At 34.4% G+C, this 12,245-nt stretch overlaps 1 protein-coding gene across 2 annotated transcripts in view; it reads right to left on the bottom strand.

The window, feature by feature from the left end:
- The window catches only part of PTPRC (protein tyrosine phosphatase, receptor type, C), a 121,413-nt gene that overhangs the window by 20,430 nt on the left and 88,738 nt on the right, over window positions 1–12,245 (bottom strand). For both annotated transcript variants that reach the window (XM_011931695.1, XM_011931696.1), the window contains 8 exons: window positions 8,426–8,534; window positions 7,704–7,738; window positions 5,127–5,236; window positions 4,479–4,569; window positions 4,312–4,388; window positions 2,640–2,676; window positions 2,445–2,542; window positions 1,632–1,757 (listed from right to left, as the gene is read on the bottom strand). In XM_011931695.1, the coding sequence (XP_011787085.1) occupies window positions 1,632–1,757; window positions 2,445–2,542; window positions 2,640–2,676; window positions 4,312–4,388; window positions 4,479–4,569; window positions 5,127–5,236; window positions 7,704–7,738; window positions 8,426–8,534 (683 nt within the window). The remainder of the gene's footprint in view (window positions 1–1,631; window positions 1,758–2,444; window positions 2,543–2,639; window positions 2,677–4,311; window positions 4,389–4,478; window positions 4,570–5,126; window positions 5,237–7,703; window positions 7,739–8,425; window positions 8,535–12,245) is intronic.

The raw sequence follows: 12,245 nt of genomic DNA, 5'->3' as shown, positions 1-12,245 counted from the left end.
CAGTTATAATGACTTATATATAAAAGACAGCCAAGAATGAATGCTTGCAAGGATGTGAAGAAAAGGAAACCCTCAGACAATATTGGTAAGAAAGTAAATTAGTACAACAACTATGTAGGACAATTTGGAGGTTTCTCAAAAAAAAAAAAAAAAAAACTAAAAATAGCACTACCATATGATCCGGCAATCCCACTGTTAGGTATATACCCCCAAGAAAGGAAACAGTAGATTGAAGAGATATCTGCACTCCCATGTTTATTGGAGCACTATTCATAATAGTCAACTTTTGGAAACAACCTAAGCATCAATCAATAGATGAATGGATAAAGAAAATGTAGTACATATATACAATGAAGTACTATTCAGCCATAAAAAGGGGTAAGATATAGTCATTTGCAACAACATGGATGGACCTGGAGGACTTACGTTAAGTGAAATAAGCCAGACACAGAAATACACACTTCGTATATTGTTACTTATTTGTGGGAGCTAAAATTTAAAATAATTGAACTCTTGGATATACAGAGTAGAATGATGGTTATCGAAGGATGGGAAGGGTATGGCAGGGGTGGAAATGGTGATGGTTAATGTGTACAAAAATATAATTAGATAAAAAGAAGAAGATCCAGTATTTGATAGCACAACAGGATGACTATTCAACAATAATTTATTATACATTCCAAAATAAACAAAGGAGTATAATTGGATTGTTTGTAACACAAAGAAAAGATAAATGCTTGGGATAATGGATGCCCCATTTACCCTGATGTGATTGTTATGCATTGTATGCCTGCATCAAAACATCTCATTTACCCCATAAATATACCTACCATGTACCCAAAAAAATTAAAAATAAAATTCATTTGTTGGAAATAAAAGATACATTTTACATACCATAAAGTTCACCAGTTTAAAATGTACAATTCAGTATTCATATTACATTCACTAAAAGATACAACCATCACCTTTATATCTAATTATAGAACATTTTCATCATCACAAAATGAAAGGCTGTTCTTATTTGCAGCCACTCCCCATTTCTGTTTGACCTCCTCAGCTCCAGGCAACCAGTGATCTACTTTCTGTCTTTATTGGCTTGCCTACTGTGGATTTTTCATACAAATGGAATTATATAATATGCATGATGACTTCCATTTTAACTATTATCTAAGGCCACAATGACCTCCTTATTTTCTGAACTAAACATTCCATCTCTGCTGCATAGTTAGAACTTTATACTTCTTAGAGTGTTCTCTATTTCTGTCATTTCTCTTATGGAAAAATATAATTTTTTCATAAAAGTAGAAACTCACTGACAATAAGGACAAATTGCTTATTCTTTTAATAATTTGATTATGTATTCAACACATTTAATGGACCTTCCCTCTTTTTATAATACTTCCAGGGTCACGGTATAATACTTTCGATTTGACTTGGACAAAAACGTCTTGACCAGTGACTTAAATTTGACCCTATTGGCTTTTGTTATTGTTCTAACCACAGCTTTTCATCCTAAAGGTTATCAAAAATAAATTTTCCTGATATATTTTAATTTCTCAAATTTAATATTCCATAATTATATTTTTATAAAAACAGTATCAAAACAAAAATTATGTAAAAAGCAAACTCACATTTACAATGTTCAATTTCTGAATGATGTAATCTGGACATCTTTTGTGCTGGTTGATCTTTACAACAACATCTCCAAAAGCCCGAGTGCCCTCTTCCATTGACGGCCAGTATTCTGCACACTTGTTCTATATTTAAAAAAATTATTAAGTATTTCAATTTTTAATTTAAGCCAATTTTTATCCAACTTTCTTTAAAGAGTGAAAACAAAACCTATACTCATTTGAAATTCTCAAAACATTTGTGTAGTTCAAGCATATATAAACCTTAAGCTGTGATGCTTAATATATGTTCTATTTCCCACTTATAAGTCCTGTAGAATTTCCTTCACACTTTTTAGCGAGATGATCTTTCCAGGCTTACATGCATGTTAAGAGAGGACACAATCATTTGTCAGCAAAAAAGATGTGATTGCTTGTGGTTAATTTTAGGTAGGGGGACAGAGAGGCTTTTACTCCTAAAGTCACATTACATGACTCACCACCTATCTGCCCAAGATCAGTTTTGTTTCGAGTATTGAGTTCTTGTGAAGCTAAAACAGTGAAATTTACTGAACTTATAACAACACTGCAAAGAAACAAGAATCAATTTAATTAATCGGAAGCCTTGAAATTTTATGCATACAGACATATATTTGTATGTTAAAAGTTTCAGTTTTCTACATGTATGAAAAATTTAAATAAAAGTTAACACTGATTAAAATAGAGAACTCTCTGTTTAGTCATGAGGCAGATATACGTGGCTTTTCAAAATGCCATTCAACACTTTATTTTCCTAACCCCAAGAGCCACACTATGAATCTTCTTGGTTCTTACCCTGTTTCCTTCTTCACATCGAGTGACCATGACAATAACTGTGGCTTTCTGTTCCCAAATCATCCTCCAGAAATCATCAACAGTTTCATCCCTGGGACCTATGAGGTAAACAAATAAAAGCTGATGAGAAATGTTTTTTTAAAAGTGTTATAAAACAATTTTTCAAAAAGAATATTGGATTATCAAAGAAATTACCTTGTGCAGCAATGTATTTCCTGGGTTCTTTGAAACCCTATTGAAAACACATGCAAAGATATGTCATTTGCTGAACGTTCAATTACTCATTAACATGAAAAATTGTGAGTTAGAGGAACTGCTTTAGATCCATCATTTTGTGATTGTGAATTTCTCTGGGCAGTTTCAAAGTATTAAGGGGATCTTATTAATTGGTAGTCAGGCATTTAATTGTGTTCAACATGTTAGCATTTGCAAAGAATATTCATGACTTTCATGTATCTTTGCTGTAAACTTCAAACAATTTTAACACTAGGCTTCATCTTCATCTGGGATGCTGTTGTAATTTACAAAAGTGCTCTAGACATTTCAACATTTTATATCCTGCCAACTCTTATAGGATCATCTACCACTATTTAAACCTGCTCACCATCCATGTAGTTACTTTTGGGATGTTTATTCAATTTCTTTCAACAAATCATTCTTGGATTTTACCCGCATTTTCACCTCTTAATTTCTGCTGGAATATGATGATTCCCTAGACTTCTCTGCCATTTCAGATAAGAGAACTTTCATTTCATTACCTACAATGTCTGCTTTCTCTGCTCCTGTTACCAAGATAAAGGAGTACCGAGGCAGATAAAATATTATACTGGCTTCTTCCAGAATTATCTCAGACTCCTAAATTCATCTAAGCAATGAAAGGAGCTCTTCAGAAAGAGATGGCCTTTACCATTGGATTAAATTTGAAACATGGGTCACAAGAATTCAACATTAATTTAAGTAACTTCCTGAAACTTCTATCTCATGACACAGTATTGCGCATACATTCATTTAATAAGTATTAATTGAACAGCTACAATATGTTATTCATCTATCTAAAAGCAGAAGACACATGCTTTCTGGGAGCTCCAAGTTCCAATGGAGAAACATAAATAACCTGATACCATAATTGTCATATATATTTGAATAGAAAATACAGTTGCTTCTGGTAGGTGAGGACACTGAGAAAATGGCAGATTTGGGGAGAAAAAAATAATTTTTTCAGTCTGTATATATTTTTATACTGTTTAAAATTATTTAACCTATGTAATGCATTAATTATTTAACATTTGTATAATAAATTAAATTTTAAAATATTTTAAATAAATTAACCACGTACAGACATTTACATTTCTGCATAAATCCAGTGGATAGATGATCAGTGTTGATGAGGAATGTGTGCTGAAATTTAGTGTGATTAAATTAAAGGATAACATTTTGGAGTCAGTCAGACTCTGGTTGAATTTCAACTCAAATATTTACCAGTTGTGTGAATAAGGACAAGGTAATTAACTAAACTGAGCCTCCCAGTCCTCACTTATACGGCATATGGCTGAGGCAAATGTGGGCTTCTTTTGAGAAATACATGCATAGATTATTTAGTTTAATATCTAGCACATAAGAGGCACCAGAGTATATTAAATTATTCTTAATATAATTTTGTTTGTAGAGGAAAATTCTATGTTATACCCAATACCAATAGTCACATAATAAATAACTATCCTTGCAAATATTAATAATTTCCTGTTTATATCAGTGACATATGGGTTCACTTCAAAATATTTTTAATAATATTTCTAAAATTTTGCCAAGACAAAGAAGGAGCTGAATGAAATATACAGGAATAAGAAAAATGCAAATTTTTACTCACATCAATATAGCTGGCATTTATGTAGTTTGACCCTGCATCTCCATTTATCTCAGAGAGTTCAACACGGTTATAATCATCTGTTTAAGGAAAAGAAAAATAAACAAGTGAAATAATGAATAATCAAGTGGCCTAAACATATGGGAATTCAATACTCAGTAAGTACTCACAAGGAAGAATGTCAACGTAACGGTTTTTATTCTGGTTAAAGGGCTTTCGAGCTTCCTTTATAGGAAACTTGCTGAACACCCGTGGGATGCTCTGAAAGAAACAATGATTTCTTGGATCACAGAAGATTCAGGAAAAATGATCATTTTTAACAAATGAGATATCCTGTAAAATATTTTCCTCATATTGCTAAAAAAATTTGCTTAGAGTAATTGAAATTAAGATCAGGAATTATATAACAATAAAATCACTTTTTTAAAAAAATGTAATGATTGACAACTTTCAGAACAAATCTCTTGAGTAGAGACAAATTTAGGATTAGTTGTTGTGTCACTATCAAATTCATTTAAAAACAGATACTTGGATGAGTACCTAGAGTACAACTACAAAATCAGCCAAATACATTTTGTGACACAACTTCATAATACAATAAAGTATTACATTGAAATATTTACTAGCTCCACACTATAATCTCGTCAACCTCTATGAGTCTCTCTTCTGGTTCATAGATATCTACTAATAATATCTATCTTGCTTATGTTGCAATATCAAGTGGGATAAATTATGAAGGCAAATTGCAATATAAATACATTTAAAGTGGAATTGTCTTGATGTTGAATTTATCATCATATAACAAAAGCAACACACACCTGAAATTCAGCCAGAAAAAGTCTTCCTTCGTCAGCAATCTTCCTCTTATAAGTTTCCAACAAAATATCTGCATGGATTGGCTCCACATTCATCAGTTGTTTTTCATCATCTGGAAACATATTAAAGATTCAGTACTAGTTATACATGTCTTTCAGGTGGGCATACACATTTCATTAAATTTACACCATGGACTCAATCCTTTAGCTTCTTTCCTCCTCGTACACATTTCATCTGAGAAATCTCACTCACATACAAACATTTACCTACAAATCAATGACTGCTCAATCTTGTACTTCAGATCTCTTCCGGGCTTTATGTTGTTCCCTCTACCAGAATGATCTTCCCCATTTTCTATGCTTAGAGAAGGGATCCCAGACTAAACATCACCATTATAAGGACATTCACATTTGTTTGATAATATGCATTTTATAGCAATTACCATACTTATTTATTTATAGTACAATTATTATTTTTCTTCATATTGTTTTCATTTTCAACTTGTGAAATGCTGTAAACATGCAAATGAAATAAGACAATATGATTAATACCCTTATACCTATGACTCAGCTTAATTTGATCATCTGTTTACACTAAACGGTGAAACAGTTGTGTTAATTCGTTTTGCTTCAAGTATATGAAACACATTATATACTATGTTTGTGAAATAACTTACTAAATAGTAAAAAGTGTACTAACCATAAAAAGCTATAATTGCATATGGAATTTGAAAACCAAATGCTTTAGAAAGGTAAGAGAATTTAATCTGTCATATATGTAAAATGTATGTTTCTCCTACTCTTCCAAGTACTACTGATAGTATTTCCTTCAGTAATCATATTAATTGTACCCATTTATCAGACAAAGAAAGAAGGTATCCATGAGGGCGACCCATTTATCTTACTGCCCACGGAAACTTTCTATCCAATCACAGTTATCAAACTGGCTATATGCAATTGTTTCTTTAGGTTGTTGGGAATGTCTGGTATTCATTCATTCTGAACTGAGGGCCACATTCAGGGTTTCATGGGGTCTGAATGAGTAAATTCTACTGCATTCCAAGATGCAATCAGTATCAGTTTTGAGATAAAATATTTCATTGACACTTTCCAAGTCCACCTTAACTCCTTGAGATGGATTTTCCTTTTATGCTCAGGTGTTTATTACTGATTGTGCTCTTCATTCCTCCCTCAGCTTATGAAAATGAATCCTCAGGATACCGTATCTCAGTGTTATTTTTTCACTAATATTTATCAAATCCTAGGTACTCACTTTGGTACTGGGCATAAAGCAGTGAATAAGAAAAAAAGCCTCCATGCTTTCACAAAGCTTACATTCTAGTTAGGGGAGGATAATCAACAACCAAATGAATAAATACGTAATAAGAGGTCAGATAGTGTTACATTCTGCAAAGAAAAATAAAGCCTTTTAAGGAGCACAAAAGATTCAACCCTAAAGTTTCTGCATAGAGACCTGGTACCTGCTATTACCAGAGGGAAACACTTCTAACACAGATTAACACAGACAAAGGAGTTCTGAAATTATTCCTGTCTTAAGCATGAGAAAGCAAGTAAATTTCTTTATTGTAAACAAAGGTTCAATTTCTGTAAAGGTTCAACTTTGTCCCCTTTTATTGGATTAGAAATCACATTTTTAAAAAATTAAATAATATAAATGTTGAAAAAAAAAGATAAACAAATTTGTTTTCTTCTCCTAAGTAAAATTGCTGTTCTTGCCCTGTTCATAAACGTGTCTTTAGTGGGAGCAGCCACCATTCCACCCCGGCAGGGACTTGAGGAGATGTACCATCTCCCCATCTCTGTGACTTCCATCCACTCTTCCCTCCACCATTCCCTAATTTGTTGGTCCATTGGTTCCCCACAGTCTTAACAGACCAGATTTCTGCCCTCACACACAGTTTTCTATCTTCTATATATCTATAGAATCATACACATTCAACTACTAGGGCATGTATCAAATTACCGTCGTATTTGTTGATATATCTGCTTTCCTCTATTAGATTACAAACCCTTTAAGGGCAGAGTCTGTGCCTGTCACTGTAGTACTCTCAGTACCTGGCACAATGCTTGGTGTACACTGGGAACTTCACAGGTGCTGAATGAGTAAAGGAATTTAAGTTTTATCACTGTGTCAATGGAAGTCCAAGTTAAATTCAAAATGCCCAGTTCTTATTTAAAATGAATGGGACTGGGCGCAGTGGTTCATGCCTGTAATCCCAGCATTTTGGGAGGCCAAGGTGGGTGGATTATTTGAGGCTAGGAGTTCAAAAACAGCCTGGGCAACATGGTGATATCCCATCTCTACTAAAAATACAAAAAGTAGCTGGGCCTGGTGGTTTGTGTCTGTAATCCCAGATACTTGGGCAGCTGAGGCACAAGAGAATTGCTTGAACCTGGAGGCAGAGGCTGCAGTAAGCAGAGATTACACCACCACACTTCAGCCTGGGCGACAGAACGAGACTTTGTCTTAAAATAAATATAAATAAATAAATGAAATAAAATGAATGGATTCAAATGCAGGGGAAGGAATATTCATCAGCAAAAAATATGCATACTTACCCCTTTCAACAAGCTCCTGTTGTTCATCCAAATTGCTGTGAAAATAGGAAAAATAAGTTTCTATATTCTCAAGAAGCACAGAATTCAGTTGGTATTCAACTTACATTTAATGAATATCTTGAAGGGAAAGGAAGGAAGTCAGGGAGAAGAAAAGTAGAAGAGAGGAAGGGAGAAGAGGAAAAGAGGGAAGGCAGGAAGAGCCTGGAGCAGAGGGAGGACGAAAGGATGGGAGAGAGGAGAGTCAGAGAGGAGACAGGAGGGTGAGGGAGGAAAAGAAACAACCAAGACTTGTCTGCTAAACGCACATAAGTAGCCAAATGATTTTATTTTAAATCTTCTGTTTTTCATAAGATGTGGTTGTTTCTGGCCAACGAAACACATTAACTTCCCCAGACATATCCCTCCTTTCTTTTGCTTTTGTCACTCCTAGATCCCTCTGACCCACTTTGTACTAAAAAAACACACACATTCTTTTCACTGGTTATTATTAAACAAGTCCACAACATTATTAGTAAATTGAGAAAATAATATTAATGTTTAATTCAAACCAATAAAACCATATTAAAAGTTTTTGATTAAAAGTTCTGTCATGAAGTGGGCTCTATGCTGTCTTCTCTCTAGTTCATGTATTTCATTTAACTGGTTCCCTCACTGCCATATGGATATGTATTTGCACCATTACTACTACCATTATTATTTGAAAATTCATAATCAACTCTTACCAGGATCTTTTCTTATGTAGATCATAGATTTTATAGAGAACAACAAGTAGGGCTATTGATGTCACAATAATCAGAAATGCCAGAAATGCTATCAGTGCCTTAGAATTATCTAGAAATGAAAAATAACACATTCAGAGAACCATTGTCAAACAACTTGCTAGACTGGTGGAATAATCACCTCCAAAGTATTTACATTTTAATATTTTTCAATTTATTGTGAGGTTTTAAAAAATAAACATTTTATAATAAGGTCAAATACAATAAAGTTCTAATTCTGTGATTTTGGCCATATTGTTCAGAGCCAATAAAAACATTTTATATTTAAGGAGAGTAAGAACAGAAGAACAATTCTCTTTCTCTTGATTAAATAAAGTTCTTCTATAAGACACATGTAAATTTAATTCTCTTTTTTTCAGACATTTCATTTTGAAGGGATCAAGGAGGTAATCCAGTTATTATAATTTTTGGAGACAAACTCATATAGTTTAACTTTGTATGCAGAAGAGGGTAGTCTCTTAAGGGGATGAGAAAGACTTCTACTTCACAAAGATAAACCCTCTTACCTGTTCATTGAGGTGTAAAATCAATTCAAGAGACAAAAATGGTTTCATTCTGTAGTTAGGATAAGACTTACCCTGACTTAAATATTCACTAAGTTTAATGTGAAATCCTGGCTTTTTCTAAGGAAAGGGCATAGAAGAGAGGGTGTATTGGAAATATCTCCAGTGTATTCACCTTTTCTTACGTAGTGAAAATGCAGCAAAATAATGCAGTGACTTAAGAGCCTCAGCTCTAGAGCCAGACTGCTTAGCTTCTAATCCTAGCTCTACCACTTCTTAGTTGGGAACTTGGCCAGATTCCTTATTATCTTTGTCCCTCCTTTCCCAAAATCCCAAAATGTGACTAAAGATGTTGATTCACAGTAAACACGTAGCACGGTGGCTGGGACGTAGTAAGCACTGATTATTCACTATTCATAAAAAATATTTTTGGCTTTTGGTCGTCTGCCAAACTCAGCTCTGGGTACTTAGGATATCTACAAAAAGAAAAACAAGAGTCCTGTTCTCATGGAACTTACTCTCTAGTGAAGAAAAATAGATAACTAATAATAAACAGAAGAAATAAGTAAATGGTCAAGTAGGTTAGAAGATAAGAAAGGCTGTGAAGATAAAAGGGAAGACAGTCCGTGGAAGTGCTACAAAATATAAGGCAGAAAAAAATAGTAGTTTTCAGGAAATTTGCATTATCTTTGGGGGAAACAGATATTAGAAAGGTAACTGAATAGACAGGCACAGTGGTTTACCCCTGTAACGCCAGCACTTTGGGAGGCTGAGGTGGGTGGATCACTTGAGGCCAGGAGTTTGAGAGTAGCCTGGCCAACATGGTGAAACCTCATCTCTACTAAATATACAAAAAAATTAGCTGGGCATGGTGTGTGTCTGTAATGCCAACTACTTGGGAGGTTAAGACATGAGAATTACTTGAACCCAGGAGGCAGAGGTTGCAGTGAGCCAAGATTGCACCACTGCACTCCAACCTGGACGACAGAGCAAGATTCTGTCAAAAAAGAAAAGAAAAAAGAAAGGCAAGTGAGCAAATGAAATAATTATGTATTTTTTCATATAATCTGAAAAAAATAAGTAGAGTGATAAGGAAGTAGAGGGGACGTATTTTATGTGTGGTGAGTGGAGGCCTTGAGCATGAGACAGTTTTTCCACAACTGGAAAGATGGAAATGACTCTATCAAGAAAACAGCTGCCAGAAACAGTTCATCTCATGATCAAAATTTCTGTAACTGGGAACTCATACAAATAGGAATATTGAAAGTAATTTCAGATAGAGACTGTAAGACCTGAGCTTGAATTCAGGCTCTGTCATTTCTTTGGCTCATATAGCCAATAGATTAAATTATCCAAACTTGAGTTTCCTCATATACAAAATAGAAATAATTTTATCTCCCTTAAAGGGGTATTTATACTGCCAGCATATATAAAGATGGATGGATAGATGAACGTGAATATATAGGTGGATGGCAGTGAACATTTTTAGGCAAGAAGTTCTTATTGCAATAGGCTCCTAAAATGACCCATAGTGTTCCTTGTCTTATCTCTATCTCAAATTCTTTTCACTGAAATTGTCAATCCATACCAGTGATTACTAGTATACATATATCAATCAGCATGATTGTTTCCAGATTTTGTGAATAAAAACCTCATCAGAGGCAACATCTAACCTCTAGAATACTCTGAAGTGAGATTTTGCAAGAAACTGCAAATGACTGTAAGTTAGCATTCCAATCCATAATAATTAATTAAATTAGGTTATAAAAAATATTAAGCAGCATAAGACTTTTCTCGATAAACTTAATAATAAAATAGCCAAGTCTCAAGGTAAAGCTTGCATTCTAAGCACACATGTGTTTCCCCCTTCTTTCCAGGAACTCTGCTAATATTAAAGAACTGAAAATGTCGTAGATCTATAATGACAGAGAAAATGAGAGAAGGGAAATTAGAGGTAGAGCAATTTCAACAAGTTGTAGAAGGTAGAAAACAAAGGAAAGGAGGCCATAGCCTAAATCAAAGGAACAGATTCCATTTGCTCAGAATGCCTGAGTCTCAGATTTGAAAGTGACCTATGCAGTAAATGTGAAACATGGGTCAGAACATGGAAGTCAAATGTCTATTTACAACAACAACAACAACAACAAATATCTTCTTGAAAAAATACTACCAGGGAGGAGAAGACAGAAGGAAAATTAAATGAAAGCAGTGAGAGACTCAGAATAAAGTCAGGCCCAGTACAGAGAAGGGATGAGGTGCAGGACTAAAATTAGGAGGACAATGTAATTGTCCACATATGCAATAGTTGGAAACCTATCTTCCCGTCCTACTGTGAGAAGAACCACTTTTTCATACTTTACCGTATGACAAGGAGTAGGGTGATTCTGGAGATTAATTTCCGCAGATTAATTGATTGTTGGTGATAATGAATGATATCAGAAAAAAACAAATCAGCAATATCACAGGAAATCTCCTCAGTCACCAAGATCTTCTAAGGACCACAGAACATTTAATCAACCTTTCCTTTTGTCTCACTGTGACTATGACTAGACTACCAATAAGAACTAAGCTCTTAAGGAAACTGTCAACACCAAAGGGGAATGCCAATATAAAAAGTCGACTTATGAGTTCTATGACTAATAGACTTGACAAAAGACTACGGGAAGAAAATGCAGCAAAGAATTATCAGATACATAAATCTTCAGGTTACAAAAGTCAATAGTATCCAGAAAAATGGATGAAAAAGATTCAGGGCCGGATTCACACCTGTAATCCCAGCACTTTGGGAGGCCAAGGCAGGAGGATCACTTGAGATCAAGAGTTCAAGACTAGCCTGACCAACATGGTGAAATCCCATCTCTACTGAAAATACAAAAATTAGCCAAGCATGGTGGTGAATGCCTGTAATCCCAGCTACTTGGAAAGCTGAAGCAGGAGCATCACTTGAACCAGGAGGCAGAGGTTGCAGGGAGCCGAGATTGTGCCACTGCACTCCAGCCTGGGCAACAAGAGCGGAGTGAAACTCCCTCTAAAAACAAAAACAAAACAAAGCAAAACAAACAAACAAAAAATTCAGGTAAGACCAAGAATAAACAGACAAACCTAATATTTCCAGGGGAGGAAAACTTGGAAACAGACCAAAATTAATAAATAAATAAATATATATATATATATGTGTGTGTGTGTGTGTGTGTGTATACACATGTGTGTGTATGTATATATATACACACATAGAGAGAGAGAGAGAATCAGGATGAAAT

Source organism: Colobus angolensis, unplaced genomic scaffold, assembly GCF_000951035.1.
Source record: "Colobus angolensis palliatus isolate OR3802 unplaced genomic scaffold, Cang.pa_1.0 Scaffold91, whole genome shotgun sequence".
In the NCBI taxonomy this organism is placed as follows: domain Eukaryota; kingdom Metazoa; phylum Chordata; class Mammalia; order Primates; family Cercopithecidae; genus Colobus; species Colobus angolensis.
The sequence above is the reverse complement of the archived record's forward strand: the minus strand, read 5'-3'. Positions and strand labels throughout refer to the sequence as shown.